At 46.5% G+C, this 16,533-nt stretch overlaps 1 protein-coding gene across 9 annotated transcripts in view; it reads left to right on the top strand.

The window, feature by feature from the left end:
• Nucleotides 1–6,379: 6,379 nt before the first annotated feature.
• CTDSPL (CTD small phosphatase like) overlaps nt 6,380–16,533 on the top strand; it is a 116,019-nt gene continuing 105,865 nt past the window's right edge. The window contains exon 1 of one of the 9 annotated variants that reach the window (XM_057316116.1): nt 6,380–6,518. In XM_057316116.1, coding sequence (XP_057172099.1) covers nt 6,440–6,518 — 79 coding nt within the window. In that variant the 5' untranslated portion in view covers nt 6,380–6,439. Of the gene's footprint in view, nt 6,519–13,752; nt 15,437–16,533 lie in introns of those variants that run through there. The other 8 variants (XM_026496721.4, XM_026496720.4, XM_057316117.1 and 5 more) reach the window with 8 other exon arrangements.

Genomic DNA, 16,533 nt, shown 5'->3' with positions numbered 1-16,533 from the left:
TAACGAGGGTTGTTTATGCAGCCTTCTAAGCGCTTAGTTTCCCGTCCCTGGGGATAAGGGTGTCTCTTTACCTCCTGGTACAGGCAGTGCACCTTTCATGTAGGAGATTTACTTCCTGATTTCGGGGGGACAGAGCGTCTGAGTGTCCTTCTGGCACAGGCTGTCTCTAAGGTAACTCTTATTTAAAATAATCAGTCCGCTAAAGTGGCACATTTAGGGGCAGCCTGTCCTTAAGCCCTACAGTATATCCCAGGGAGCTGGCAGGGAGAGAGTCCAACTTCCATACCCAGTTGGGCACATGAAAAGGACCTCACAACATGGGGGCCACCAGGGGGCGGGCTACACCTGCTGGACCACTGGCCCATCAGGGGGCCTTGTTCTTGGCAGGGAAGTGTCTGTTGGTGGGAAGGATGCTTTGTATGGGTCCCACGTGGGGACCGATGGAAAGCATCCCTGGGGATGATGGCAGAGGGCAAAGATGGCTCAGATGCCCCAAATGCATTTGGTTGGAGTAATCCATGTGCGATGGGGGATAGGGGTCTTGGAAAGGAAGAATCAGGATGTTGTGGGAACATGGGTGTTGAGGGCAAAAGGATGAGCTTTTGGGAAGCCCTTAGGAATGATGTCCTGGGCAACCTGCGTGGGAAAGACGAGACAGGCTGTCTTGGGCATAAGGAAGCCCTCTGGCTTCCCTAACTACACCTTGATCCTCCAGGTCAGGAAATCCATACCCTCCCCCTAGGGAGCTCCACAGCCTTGATTCAGGAGTGCTGTTCCCAGACTCATGCAGCCCAGGCATGTAACTGTGGCGTGGTTACAGGAGCCAATAGAGTCCTCATTGTTGCTTAGCCTGGTTTGAATTGTTTTTCACTTCAGCTCACAAATCTGAACAAGTTTCTTAAATGGTGCCTGTTCCTTGCTCGGGAAGTATCAATGGCTCCAGATTACCCACAGGTTAAAGTCCAAACTCAACCTGGCTTTCAAAACCCCAATTTTTCTCCATCACGATGTCCTACTGCTCCTCAGAGGAAGCCCTCTCTGTGACTGGAAAAGTCTCTTACCTGGGGGTAAGACACTGTGGGCTCCAAATATGATTTTGCTAGCATCATATCCTCTGTGGGGACTCCTGGACTGTCAGGAGAATTAATCAGTTCTACTCTGTGCCACCCTCTGATTATTCCTCTGCCTCTTCCATTAAGCTATGAGCCCCTTGATGGCACTATGTCTACTGCATTTGGCCCAAGCCAGGCATGCCGAAGGCACCCAGATACAGACCTGGAGAATACATGATCTCTGTGGGTGTGGCCGGTCCTGCTGAGCTACAGCAGGCCTTTTTTGGAGCTGATACAACTCTGGGCCTGGTCCTCTGTGGAAGAGAATTGCTGCTACCCAGAGGAAACTCATCTAGGTCCCAAGGTGACCCCAAGGGAAAGACTTGTGGGTGGGCTTGGGTTTGTATCCACTTGACTGACCCCCAGGAATCTCTGCCCAGATTCTACTTCCACTCCTTTCCCCGTAAGACTTGCTGTCCTGAGTCAGAGGCACATGCAGCTAGAATCAGAGAAAGACCAGAAAAGCTGGCACTGAGGTAGAAACTAAGTAGCAGACACAAACTCGAGATCGAGATGCCCACAGAGAGGAGAGAAGGCTGACCAAGGACAGAGCCTGGAGGGCGGAGATTCAAAGATGGAGAGCAGGGCTGGCCAGCCTGGGGATGGCAAGTCCAGAGAGCATCACCATATCTCTCTGGATTAATGCAGTATCTTCCATGAGTTTCCCTGCTGCTTGCACTGCCTCTGACCCAATCTGCTCGTCAGTAGGAACTTTCTAAACACATCTGAATATGTCATTCCTCCAGACCCCACAGTGGAGAAATCCCCAATACTTTCCTGAGTTAAAAGGCTCTGTTTGACGTGAGGCCTACATATCACCAGATCCTTCAACTCCAACCACTGTGGACTTCTCCCAGAGCTTGCTCCCCTTGGCCTCTAAGCCTGAAATCATGCTGCTGTTTCCTCTACCTGGGACACTCATTCTGCACTGCCTCCTCACCAGTTGCCCATTCTATACCCAGTGACCCTTTGTCAAGGGCAGCCTTTCCCACACCCCATGAGCATTCTCACCCCATCCCCCACCTTCTGGTCTGACGTCCCCTCCCACATTGGAGCTCCACCCCAGAAACTCCAGGCCAGGCTGCCCTCACTAACACTCTCCAACTTCCTTCCTGCTCCTGTCCTTGGCCTTGTGGGGCCAGGCTTGCCAGCTCTAGGGCCACGTCCGCCTGCCCTTCGTATCCCGGTCTCTACCCCCTCACTCTGTGCAGCTCTTCCTTTTCAGGGTTGTGATTCTTCCCACCTTCTCCATTTATCTCTTTAAAAAAATGTCCACTAATTTTCTATTTAAATAAAAATTAAAATTTAAAGAAAAACATTAAATAGCACACATGGTACAAGGACACTACATGATAATAGTTTGGGAATTGTGACTCAAACAACATTTGGGTACTCTGTTCAGACCCCTTCAATCTCTTTTACTGTTTCTGGGCATCCCTCTCTGGGACTTGATGTGCTTTGGCCTCCAGTGGCTGGTACCTGTCCTCAGGTCACTGGGACTGTTTTGTTCCCATTCCCTGAGAGCCCAATGTGCCTGGGGGCTTGAAGCCCCCCGACTCACAGGGAAAGCCCATAGCTTCAACGGACAGGTGAGAGTATGACAACCCGGTTCCTTAAACCTCACTTCAGACAACTCTGAGATCCTGTCTAGAATAGAACCTAACACATATAGTGGGTACTCAATAAATGTTTGTTGAAAGAACAAATATAGCCAAATGTATCAATCTTATCCTTTGTAGTATCTGTATTTCTTTGTAATTTTCCCATCCGACATTTAAAAAGCATTTACTTTGTTTTGTTATACTTATTTCTGTATTTTTTATAATTATTTCATCCATCTTGATATGCTGTAAAGACTGAGATAAATGTATTATCTTCTCATGACTAATCAGTTGAACCAATAGCAATTCTTGAAACTTTCCTTCATCTGTCAAACCAAGATACTACCTTATCTAAGACTCATTTAGTGAGGTATTATGCAATCATTTATTATGGTAGTTACAAATGATTACGTCTCCACATGGAAAAACACTCACCCAAAGTTTTAACCATGATATATATTAAGATTTTATTTATTTACTTGACAGAGAGAGAGAGAGAGCATGAGCAGAGGGGATGGGCAGAGAGAAAGGGAGAAGCAGGCTCCCACTGAGCAGGGAGCTGGATGTGGGGTTTCCACCCCAGGACCCTGGGATCATGACCTGGGCTGAAGGCAGACACTTAATGGACTGAACCACCCAGGTGCCCCTTAACCATATTTTTATAGCTACATAAAATTATGTCAACATATTGGCAAGGACAAGGAGAAATGGAGAAAGATAGATTGAGGATGGTGATAGGGCTGTGGGTGATGTTTCTCTTTGATTTCTATGAATATTTACGAAATAAATAATAAGTTGAAATTTTAAATGAACAAAATATGGAGATAAGAAGGACTTAAAAGATAGCAAGCTGTTTTCTCACTTGAGCTTGAGACAAAGGCTTGGGTAAAGTAGTTTTTTTTTTTTCCTCCTTTCTCTCTTTTTAGAGGTGATCTCAGGAGGAAGCTGGGGACAGTGAAGGATGCAGGTAAGACAATTTGTTACTGGAGGGTCCTGGGGACTCATTCTTCCAGGAAAGGCCAGACAGGACAGGTTCTGTGTATGAAAATCATGTTCTTTGGCCTTGTACCTCTGAGTTTTGAGCTCCTTCCCAGCCTCAACTAAGTGAGCAGAACCTCTGGAAGCCCCCCACCCAGAATGTATCAAGGCCTCAAGCATGTGGTGATCGGTGAGTCCAAATGCTCCCATCACTGTGCCCCGGCTAATGGGATGCTGCATCAACCAGGCAGCAAGAGTACTGATCTGTGTGGTTATATACTAAGAACTGTAGGAGAACCATGTCTCCCTGCCCAGCTTTCTCTGGAAGATCCCTCTGACCCCTTATAATTCTGCAGTTTTTAAAAAGCTGAATTCAGAAAACATTTAAATTCACCAGGCCCTGCGCCAGCCATGCCCTCATAACAAATGTGAAGAACGTTAGAAGTAGGGACAAGTGTAGTCCTGGATGCCATGGGGCCCTAATCTGGTCTGTACTTGGGAGGGTTAGGCAGGGCATGTCCTAGAGCCTGGGCTACAAACTCTAGGGCTTGCCTTTCTAACTGAAAGGGCACTTCACTTCAGTCTTCATGTCTCGGTTACCCCAGGCAATCCACTGGAGTCCCAAACGTGCCGTTAGAAGAGCAGATACTCAAGCATGAGCACACACCGAGGCAACTGGCACCAGGAACCACCCACACGCACAGAGCCAGCATGTCACTTGAGATCTTGGATTTTGGGGCCTGTGGAGCTTGCCCAACTACCTTTTAGAGCAGCTCCCCTGAAGTGCTTTCTCACCTGTCTGGCCACAGGAACCTTGTCCCAGGGCTGTCTCCCACACCAGGGCCCTCACTGGGCTCCACTGGTGCAGAGACCGGTGAGGTCTGCGGACTGCACCTGGCCAGAGGGCTTTTCCCGGAATGTACTTTAAAACTTTGGAGAGGTTCGCTTCCCCCAGTGAGCATGCGTCCTGGCTATAACCAGCTCCGGACTTCAGGACATGTGGAGGAACGAGAAAGTACCTACCAGAGTCACCTCTTCCAAGTCACTATAGGGCTGGATGTGCCTACAAGGCCTGAAGTGCGCGCGCAACCCGGCCGGGTAAGGTACCGTACGCCGCAGTCCGCCCACTCAGCCTTGCCTGTTACGTCACGCTCCGCGGGCCCTCCCCAATCTGCCTGATTGGTGGAGAGCGCGCGCGAGCGTTTCCGCTCCGCCCTCGGACCCGCCTCCCTGCGGCAATGCCCCGCCCCCTGGCTTACAAGGCAGTCTGTGTGGCTTCCAAGTTGGAACGTGAAGGCGCGGGCGCGAAAGTGCTCCGACCCTCCGAGGCTGAGCGGGCACTTTCCCGTCATGCATGCGCTCTGGCCGCCGCTCCAGGCCTGACAGTGGCTGGCTGTTCTTCAGAAGCACAGTCCCTGCCCAGCTCGGCCCGCCACGGGCCCCTTCCTTTCTTCAGCCCTCGACCGGCTTCCCCCACCCCCCTTTTTACAGAGCACCCGGAAATGCCCATTGTCCGGGCCCCCCTCGACGCCGACACCCCCACATGCCAGGAGGTTGGTCCTCGAGGACCCGCCGCCTGGCTCGCAGGTTCTCAGGCCCAATGTGGTTGACGGTTCCGCCGGCACCCCACGCCCGGAGCTCCCAGCCCCGATCACAGACGCCCCCTCCTGACTCTTGCTCACTCCAGGGCTCTCTAGGATTCTTCCCACTCTGGCACCCCTCCGCCGCCCCACACGGCCCCGGGTTCTTCCTCACACCAGCGCCTGGGACCCCTCGGCGGAACCACTCTTTAGCAGCCTCTACCTCCACACCGCTGCCCTCCGCGCCCTTGTCCCAGACTCCTCGGTCCCCGCACCCGGACGTCCCTCACCCAGCATCTCCCCCAAGGCATCCTCACGGGACCCCCTCCCCCCCTGCTAAGTTCCTCCTCCGGCCTTCTCCCGGTGAACATCCCTCCGCAGGGCCAACCTCGCTCCCGCAGCCGAGCGAACCCTCCTCGGCCGTGGGACCCCACAGCGCACACCTCTCTGAACCTCACCCGCGCACCCGCGGGCCCCGGCTTAGCCCCCCACGCCCTTCACCCCGTCTGCCAGACTCCTCCCCACACCTCTCCCCCATACCCCCGTGCCCCTCGCATCTACGGCCAGAACCCCTCTGGATCTCCTGCACCGCAAGCCCTGCACCCCACTCGTCTGCCCAAGATCCCCCCCACACACACCCACTCGCACGCTTCTCCTGCCCTCCACTCACCCCTCCGTCTCACCCCGCACCCCTCTCCCCCCCGGGGCCGGCGGGCAGCGCCGGCGGCGGCGGTGGCGGCGGCGGAGGCCGGTCCCCCGGCCGGGACACACCCACCCGCCCGCCCTCCTTCTTTCCCTCGCTCCCTCCCTCCTTCCCGCCCGCCCTCCCGCCCTCGCTCGGAGCTCGCTCCTTCCCCCTCGGCCGCTCCCGCTTCCCGCGGCGCCCGGCCTCCCGCTCCGCCTCCCTGTGCGCGGCTCTCCCGGGCGCGGCTCCGGGGTTCATGGTGACGAGGCGGCGGCCGCTCCAGCCCAGCGGCGGCGGCGGCGGGAGCTGGGGCGCGGGCCCGGGCCGCCTCTCCCTGAGCGCGGGGCCGGGCGGCGGGCGCGCCCAGGCGGCGGCGGCGAGCGCCCCCCCCGGCCCGCGGCCCCGCGCGCCCCCCGCGCCGCGCCCCCGCGCGCCTGGCTTGCGGGGGGCCGGGCCGGCGGGCGGCCGCCACGCCGCGCACCCATGGACGGCCCGGCCATCATCACCCAGGTGACCAACCCCAAGGAGGACGAGGGCCGCGCGCGGGGCGCCGGCGAGAAAGGTGAGCGGGGGCGCGGGCGGGCGGCCGCGGGCGGGGGGCGGGCGCACTCCCCGCGCCGCCGCCGGAGTTGGGCGCCGCGCGCCCGCACGGGCCTGGGGGAGGGGTGCGCCCGCTCCGGAGGGTGCGTGGGTGTGGGGGTGCGCCCCGGGCCAGGCTGTGAGCGTGTGGCGGTGACCCTGAGCAGCTGCGAGTTTGGGTTTGCGCTCCGCTGACGGAGAAGTTGTGAGTGTGTGTGTGTGTGTGTGTGTGTGTGTGTTGCTGGCAGGCCATGAGTGCGTGTGCTCTGGTAGGTTTTGTGTGTGCATGAGACTGAGGTGGTAAGGGGGTGTGCACCCACCAGAGAGGTGCTGAGTGTGCTGTGCACCTGACAGGTTGTGAGTGTGTATATGTGCCTGGCGGATTCTGAGTGTGAACTTACGTGTGTGTGCACTTACGTGTGTGTGCACACGCCAACTGAGATTGTAAGGGTGTGTGTGCACCTACCACAGAGACTGTGCATGTTTTCCTTCCAGGCCATGAGTTTTTGTATGTGCCTTATGTGGAGGTTTTGTATGTAGCTGACTAAGACGTTGTGGAGTAGGTATGTGTGTGTCTGTATGAGCGTGAGCCTGCAGAAGGGTTATATGTGTGTTCCCTCCTGGCGGAGTTCACGTGTGTGTATTGCGTGCCTACACCATCCAGCTGGGAGGTTGAATAAGTTGTGTCCATGGACGGGAAGGGTGTATGTGTTTGTGTACTCATACACATGGAGGCGCTGTGCCTGTCTGTGTCGTAGGTGTGCACCATTGAGGCTGTGTGCAAGTGCTGGTGCAAGTGGTGGTGGTGCAAGTGCTGGGGGAAGGGGGGGATGGGCAGTGCCTAAGCCATCCCCCCCTTTTTCGACTGTGCTGTCTCAGTGACACCAGCCTGTCGGAAGTGCCAGCAAAGTCTGGTTCTCCCTGGGCCTTTTTAGGGCCTGCCTCTAACGGGCACTCAGAGAGCCCTTAGGGTGCCAGGTGTGTCCCTTCCCTCTGTGCTGCAATGCCTGGTTTGGTTTTAGCACATTTGACCCCATGACCGTCTTCCCTTTCCTTCTGGCTCTTTTTCTTTGTGTCTCTGCCCCTCTCTGAGACTTGGCGTCCCTCTTTCTCATATGCCCTGCTTAGTGTCCCTCTAGTGAGTTGTCCTGAGGTTTTGAAGGGCCAAGGAATCTGGCTTGGTCTGTTTTGGTTACTAAAGCCCTGCCTCCCTCTCTTCCTGCTGTGCGCCCCCCCCCCCCCCCAAACATCTCTATTGATGTCAGGAGCAGCCCACCAGGACACCCTTCCCTCACCCAGCCTTGCCTGGCCACAGCCAACTTTGGGAAAGAATCAGATTTCTTTCCATGTGTTATCACCCTTGCTGTGCCAGTGAGGTGAGGTGTGCAGCCCTTCTGAGGAAGAGGGGATGGGGTGGGAGAAAACAAGCCCCTGTCTCTTTCCAGCAGGGACCACTGGGCAAACCCATCGGAAAATGGAAGAAACCACCAGAGGTACCCTCAGATTGGGAATTTATCAACCCATTTGCACGTTTGTAGACCATAAACATTATGTATCTGCAGACTTGTTTTCTTTTATGTAGAATTAGAAATCAAACTCCCCCAGGCATTTTTCTGTGCCTTTCAAACTGGCTGAAAAATTATGCAAAGAGGGTGCTTCAGGTGAATCTCTTATGTCTCCCTGGGCCTCAAGTGGGCAACACATAGGTTCTTGCCATTGGGGGCTGTCAGTTCTTGGGGCCCTGGCCTGCAAGCTCTGGGCTGGGTGTGTCCTCTCGGGGAAGGTTTAGTGGGAGGCATGAAGGTGGTTTGATTATCTATGCCTCACCCGCTCTGGATTGAGTGCTTTGTGTGATGCTTTGCCAGAGAGAGAATCCACAGCTCTTGTGAGGAGAGGTGTGGCATAAAGCAGGGAAGTATTTGTCAGGGCCTCAGCCCTCCTGCTGCCCCCAATCTGAGTCCTGGAGCAGGATCCTCCCCAACTTTCTCTTTCCCTCTAGCTGCTAGGCTTTTTAAAGTAGAGTCAGTTGAGCCAAAATCCAATCATGTACAAATACTCAAGGATGGTGCTTGTTCTCCTCAACCTGTTTACATTGCTTTTCATGATGATCTTTTATTATCTTTAACAGCTTATTTTGTTTGTTTTCTAGTGTCAGGTCGGCTGATTGTTAACTGATGAGGCGAATACTTGCTGCTCTGGGGTGGAATGGAGAGCTATAGTAGTCTTGCTGAAGCATTAAAATAGTGCTCAATTCAGCTTTTCACTTTAAAGAAATGGAAAAAAAATGGTCAGTGACAATGTGGCAATAAACTTCATTGCCAAACTTTGGAACAACTTCTTAAGATTCCTAATCCACTAAACAGGTTTAGCAGTGTTTCTAGCTTAAGCACACTGATCTGTTTAGATAGGCACAATATATTTTACATAATTTTAATTTTAGGTAAACAATCATTTTGTTTTTATTTATGGGGCCTGGAATGTTGAAGTTTTTGTGGTAGAAAACAAACTATTGGTTTTAAAAGTTTACTTTCAGCATTTATTCTGTGAAACAAATAAAAATGCTGCTCACTTGGATTTGATATTAGGGTTCAATGAGATGATGTATGTTAAGGACTCTTGTCTGGTGTGCCACTATTCCATAAACCTTTCCTTAGGTGTTGATTTGTTAAAAAAAAAAAGTACTAGTAAACATGGGCTATGGTGTTTTTGCACGAGTTGAATTACTTCTTGACACATTGCCACGTGGTGGTGCACTACTTGGAGATGACTGTCATGATTGTCACTGTCAGCCTGGCCTGTCAGGGAAGATTTATTTCTTAGCTGTTTTTGATTTGGTCAATAGTATAAAGATGCAGAGGCAGATTTCCCTGTGAGTTCAATTGCTTTGCTGTCTAGAAATTTACTCTTACAAATCAATAAGAAAAAGCTAAACAATACAGTAGAAAAGTGGACAAGGGAGATATGAACAAGGAAGTCATGGAAGAGGAAATCTGTTCAATAAATGTGTGAAATGATGCTGTTCCTCACGTGAAGTAGTTGCTTGCATCAGCTTGGTTAAACATTTAAATGACAACATTCAAAGTAAATAAAAGTTATGGGAAATGGACACTTACAGACTTCTGTTAGAGAATAAAATAAGCACAGACTTTTTAGAGAGCATGTTAGTACTGAATTGTTTAGGAACCCATTTGGCTGCAAGTAAAAGAAAACCAGCCTTATACTATGGCTTAAACCAATAGGAGTTTATTCTCACGTAACAAATAGTCTGGAGGTAAGCTCCTGATGGCGTTGGTTCAGCAACTCACTGATAGCAGGACTGACATCACAGTGATTCTCTAGGCTTTCCTTCAATGGTGTAACATGGCTGCCACCCCTCCAAACACCACAGCCACCTTCAGGGCAGGAAAAAGGGACAGTGCCAGTCATGTCTATCCCTTTTACCTGGAAAGCAAAAACATTCCTAGGGACTGCTCAGCAAACTTTTCTGGTGTTTTCTTAGCTAGAACTGGGTCACATGGCCAACCCTAGCTGCAAGCAAAGTGAGTTTCTTGCTTTTCCAGCCTTTGTTATGGGAGGCAGGAGCTGATTAGAAATGGGCGGGAACAGGTATTGGTTCAACCAGTCAACAATATTGTCCATACCTTCAAATATTCAGTTTTACTTCTGGGTTTTTCTCCTGGGAAGATGTCCTCATATGTGATCAAAGAAACATTTACAAGAATTTTCACTGATAGGTACATTACTTGCATAACAAAAAATTCATTCTGAGTTACTTTTTTTTATAAAGTGAGAAATTTAAGTTCAGTTTTGTTTTGTTTTTTGTTTTGTTTTTGCCTCTGGCTGTCTCATTGCTTTAGCCACATTTGTTGGAAAGGCTGTCCTTCCTCTTTTGAATTTCTTTTGCATCTCTGTCAGAAATCCGTTCTGCATATTTGTGTAGGTCTCTTTCTGGGTTCTTTATTTTGTTCCACTGATCTCTGTGTCTCTACCTCTATCCATACCATGCAGTCTTGAGTACCATAGCTATGTATTAAGTCTTGAAATAGGATAGACTAATTTTGTTCTTTTTCAAAAAATTGTTTTAGCTGTTCTAGTTCTGTTTTTATCTATATGCATTTTACAATAATCTTGTCTATATCTACAAAAAGTGTTGTTGAGATTTTTGTAGGAATTATATTAGACCTGTGTATAAATTTGGGGAGAACTGACGTCTTCATGATGTTGAGTCTTCCAGTCCATGAGCACATTATGTTTATTGATATAGATATTCTTTGATTCTTTCGTCAGGGTTGTGTAGTTTTCAGCATGTAAGTCCTGTTGATGTTTAGTTAGATTTACATTTAAATGTTTCTCTCTCTCTCTCTCTTTAAAAGATTTTATTTATTCATTTGAGAGAGAGCGAGCAAAGGAGACCACGAGACGGGGGGGGGGGGGCAGTGGGAGAGGGAGAAGCAGACTCCCCACTGAACAAGGAGCCCAATGCAGGACTCGATCGCAGGACCCAGAGATCATGACCTGAGCTGAAGGCAGAAGCTTAACTGACTGAGCCACCCAGGCACCCCTCTCTCTCTCTTTTTAAGTGATTATACTGTACTTTTAATTTTGGTCCAAGTATTCAGTGCTAGTATGTAGAAGTATACTTGGTTTTTATATGTTTGTCTTATATCCTGTGACCTTGCTGAGTTCACATATTAGTTGTAAGAGGCTTTGTAGATTTCTTGCAGTTTTTTACATAGATGGACATATCATCAAATAAGAACATTTATATGCCTTCATTTCTGATTTGTGAACTTTTTATTTCTTTTTCTTGCTTTATTGCACTCACTAGAACTTCCAGAAGTGTGTTGAACAATAGTGGGGAGATTGGACAACCTTGCCTTGTTCCCAGTGGGAAACCATTCAGTCTTTTACCATTAAGTATAATGTCAGCTGTAGGTTTTTTTGTAGAAAATCTTTATCAGGTTGAGGAAGTTTCTCTGTATTTCTTATTTTTCTGAAAGCTTTAATCAAAAATAGATGTTATTTTGTCATGTGCTTTTTGTGCATCAACTGACATGATCATGTGAGTTTTTGTCTTTAGTCTGCTAATGTGGTAGATTATATTGATTTATTTTTGAATATCGAACCAGCCTTGCATCCCTACAATACACCTCATGGTTTTATGAGGTATATAGTTCTTTTTATATGTTGATGAATTCTATTTGTTAAGACTTTTTACATCTGTATTCATGAGTGATACAGCTTCTTTTTTTGCGTTGCCTTTAATCTGGTTTGGTATCAGCTTCACAAAATAAATTGGGAAGTGATCTCTCTCCTTTTTTTTTCTGGAAGAGATTATGCAGAATAGGTGTTAATTCTCCAGTGAAATCATCTGGGCCTGGAGATTTCTTTTGGGGGGAGTTTTTAACTACAAATTCAATTTCCTTAATAGTTCTAGAGCTATTCAAATTATCTCTCTCATATTGGCTAAGTTATAGGTACTTTTTTCTTCAAGATTTAATCCATTTCATATAACTTGTCAAATTTATGTGTGGAGTTGTTCATAGTATTATTCCCATATTACCTGTTTGATGCCTGCAGCATTTGAAGTGATAAACTCCGTTTCATTCCTGTTATTGGTAATTTTTGTCGTTCTTGCTACAAGTTTCTCATTTTTCTTGATCTTTTCAGTGACCCAGCTCTTTGATTCATTAATTTTCTCTGTTGCTTTTATGCCTTCAACTTCAACAATTTCTGTTGTTTTCTTTATTATTTCCTTCCTTCTGCTCGATTTGGGTTTATTTTGCTCTTTTTCTTGGTTCTTGGAGGAGAGCTTTAGATTATTGATTTGAGACTTTTCTTCTTTTCTAATGCATGCATTTAGTGCTACAAATTTTTCTCTTAACACTACTTTTGCAATGTCCCACAAATTCTGATGTTACATTTTCACTTTTATTCAGTTCAATGTATTTTTTTAAAAATGGACTTTATTTTTTTAGAGCAATTTCAGGTTCACAGCAAAACTGAGTAGAAATTTAGAGTTCCCATATAATGCTGACCCCACACATGCACAACCTCCCCCCACTGTCAGTATCCTGCATCAGAGTGGTACATTTACTACAGTCTATGAACCTGCATTGACACATTGTTATCCCCCCAAGCCCACAGTTTACATTATGGCTCACTCTTGGTGTCTTACATTTTATGGGTTTTGACAAATGGGTAGTGTCCTGTATCTACCATTTGAGTATCATACAGAATAGTTTCACTGCTCTAAAAATCCTCTGTGTTCTATTTATTCATTCCTCCCTCCCTGCAACCCCTGGCAACCACTGATCTTTTTACTGTTTCCATAGTTTTGCCTTTTCCAGAATGTTACATAGTTGGAATCATACAGTATGTATGTAGCTTTTTCAGATTGGCTTCTTTAACTTGGTAATACGCATTTAAGCTTCCTCCATGTCTTTTCATGGCTCATTTCTTTCTAGTGTAAAATAATATTCCATTCTATAGATGCACCATAGTTTTTCCATTTGCCTACTAAAGGACATCTCAGTTGCTTCCAAGTTTTAGCAGTTACGAATAAAGCTGCTATAAACATCTGGGTGCAGGTTTTCCTGGAGACACAAGTTTTCAACTCCTTTGGATAAATAGCAAGGAGTGCCATACTAAGAATATTTTTAGTTTTGTAAGAAACTGCCAAACTGTCTTCCAAAGTGGCTGTACCATCTCTAGTTTTCAGAAGTTTAGTTATGATATGTCTTGGTGTGGATTTCTTGGGGTTTATCCTGTTTGGAATTAGTTCAGCTTCTTGAATTTGTAGAGAGCGTCTCTTGCCAAATTTGGGAAGTTTTCAGCCATTATTTCCTGAAATACTTTTTCAGCATTGTCGTTTCTCTTCTCCTTCTGGGACTCTGATGACACAAATATTAAATCCTTTGCTATAGTCCATGGGTTTGTCAATACTAACTACTCTTTTTTCTTTTCTATTAATTCAGATTGGATAATTTCTGTTGTCCTGTCTTCAAGTTCATTGATTTGTTCCTAGTTCCCTCCATGCTGCTAAATATCTCCCATCCACTGAGATTTTTATTTTAATTTTTGTATCTTTTAGTTCTAAATCTTCCATTTAGTTTTTCTTTATATCTTGTATTTCTCTCCTGAGGCTTTCTGTTTCTTTCCTGAGGCTTTCTATTTTCCTCATTTGCTTTAAAGTGTTCCTAATTGTTTTTATCATAGTTGCTCTAAAATCTTTGTCAGATAAGTATAACGTCTCTATCATCTTGGTGTTGGCATCTATTGATTGTCCTTTTTCATTCAGTTTGAAAATTTCTGGGTCTTGGTCTAATAAGCTAATTGCAATTGAAACCTGGACAGTTTCTTTCTTTGTTATGAGACTCTGGATCTTATTTCAACCTTCTGTTTTATTTGGTTTTCTTTGAACTGCTCCAGCAGAGAAGGGAGAGCACTACCTTAATATGCTAAATAGATGTAGAAGCCCAGGATCTCTCCTTGGCCTCTTTTGACACACTGCTGGACAGGGAGGGAGTTTCAGCTCCTGCATGGTCTCTGTTGAACTGTAGTGGGAGTGGTCTTATTAGCACGGGGTGATGGGAAAGCCCTGACTCTTCCTGTGCCTCCTCTGACACCACTCCAGTGGGAGAAGAGGAGTATTTCATTATTGCTAGGTTGGGATGGAAGTCCAAGCTGGCCACATGGTCTCCACTGACATCTCTGGGAGATGGGGAGGTTCTTTATCAGTTGTTAGGGATGAAAGTTCCTGCCCCCTACTTGGCCTTCTCTGACACTACCCCAGCCTCCTTACACTCTGATGAGGGTGGAATTCTAGGTACCCATCAGATTTTGCTGGCATGGGTGAGGTTGGGACTACAATGCATGTGTGTGTGGGAGGGGGGGGGGGAGGTATTTGGCTACAGTAGAGCAGTTATTGTCTGAAAGTTTTCTGTCTTGCTAGACTATCCCTTTTCTGGTCCTTTGGCTATAAAGAATAGTCTTTTGAGGGAACTCTTGCCTGCAACTGTTAGTGTTCACTTTATCCAGCTTCTTCAGCTAAGTCTGGGCTATTAGAGAGAAAAAGAAGCCCTAGAGATCACTGCAATGTCATTTCAGGTCTCAAAGTCCCTAGCTGCTCTATCTTCTTTCCACCGTTCAGAGTCTTCTTATGTTTACTTTATAAACAGTGTCCAGGGTTTTTAGTTATATTTAGTGGAAAGAATAAGAAGAAATATGTCTACTCCTGTACCTGGAAGCAGAAGACCCCTGATTAGCTTTTAGACTGATCCAAATTAGTATTGTAAGGAAGACTGGAGTTGGAAAGTTTTTTTTAAAGGTTTATTTCAACACTGTGTAATGTCAAAGTCAAAGTGAGTTAGTGCTTTGAGAATCTTGATTGTCCCCTAAAAAGAGACATGATAATAAATTCAGTGTGAAATCGAGGCTAGATCAGTAGGGCTTCAGTGACAACTGTTGTTTAAATAATCTTAAAAAGATGCATTCATAAGCTTTGGTCTTAACACCAGAATTTTAAATCAGAGTTCATAATATTTTGATTTAAATGTATTTTTAATCTAATATTCCATTTGATTGGCAAGCATGTTTAAACTCATATCTTTGATTTTATTTCTCAAGCAAGAAAGCATCAATTTAAGTAAATAGAAATGTTTTCATGGTTAAACACAAAGGAGCTTATCTCTGGACTTAGCACTCATGACCCCCTGGACATGGCTTGCTGGCCAGTGACCGGAAAAGCCTGCTTTCAGTCTGGGCTGCTCTGGAAGGAGGTTTTAGGGCTTCAGAAACTTGCTCAAACTGCACTTGACTGTTGGAAAGTAACCCCATTTGGAATGGGAGGACTGGGTTTTCAGAAGGGTCCACAGAGCCTCGAGTTTAATTCTGAAGTAGGTATGTATGTATGTATTTACTTACCTACTTGTCTGTCTTCCAGTTTTATTGCCATCCAGCGCTCTTTAAGCTTAAGTTATATAGCATGATGACTTATGTACATACATACTGTAAAATGATTACTACAATAAGCTTAGGTTACATCCTTCACCTTGTATAATTACAAAACAGAAAAACTTCCCTTTTTTTTCCCTTATAAGAGCTTTTAGGATTTACTCTCTTAGCAACTTTGAAATATACCATACAACAGCGTTAACTATAGTCATCATGTTGTATGTTACATCCCCAGTGCTTATTTATCTTGTAACTGGGAGTTTACAAATTTGTACCTATGATCACCTTCACCCAGTCCCCCTCCTTGACTCCCTGCCTCTGGCAACCACAAATCTGATTGCTTTTTCTATGAATTTGGTTTTTTTGGATTCCTCATATGAGTGAGATCATATAGTATTTATCTTTGTCTGACTTATTTTACTTAGCATAATGCCCTCGAAGTCCATCCATGTTGTTACAAAGGGCAGATTTCCTTCTTTTTTATAGCTGCATAACATTCCACCATATAGACACACACCACATCTTTATCCGTTCCTCTATCGATGGACACTTGGGTTGTTTCCATGTCTTGGCTATTGTGAATAATGCTGCAATCAACATGGGGGTGGGGGCAGATGTCTCTTTGAGATAGTGATTTTGTTTCCTTTGGATATATACCCAGAAGCGAGGTAAACACCTTTTTCCCTTTTAGTAATGTTGAGGGTAGAGGAAGTGGGATACATGACGGGGCCAGTGGGTTCACTGGGTCTTTTCAGCCAGGAACTGGCAGAAGTCAGGAAACACTCTGGCCACCAATGATTCTAGATTTAAATATATATATATTTTTTAATATATGATTTTTTTTCACTTGCTTTGTCAGTAACGTATGGTGCCAAGGTCAGGGAATGTAAGGAATCTCTTGAGTAATATTAAAGGCATGATATATACCTTCAACCTTACTTTCCAGATCTTAAATCTTGATTTATCAGATGTTTAACGTTTAGTATTTTTAATGACCTGCCTTTCTTTTTAAAATTTACTTTCTTTAAATAGTTTTCTTCTCT

This window comes from Ursus arctos, unplaced genomic scaffold, assembly GCF_023065955.2.
Source record: "Ursus arctos isolate Adak ecotype North America unplaced genomic scaffold, UrsArc2.0 scaffold_20, whole genome shotgun sequence".
Classification (NCBI taxonomy): Eukaryota; Metazoa; Chordata; class Mammalia; order Carnivora; family Ursidae; genus Ursus; species Ursus arctos.
The sequence above is the reverse complement of the archived record's forward strand: the minus strand, read 5'-3'. Positions and strand labels throughout refer to the sequence as shown.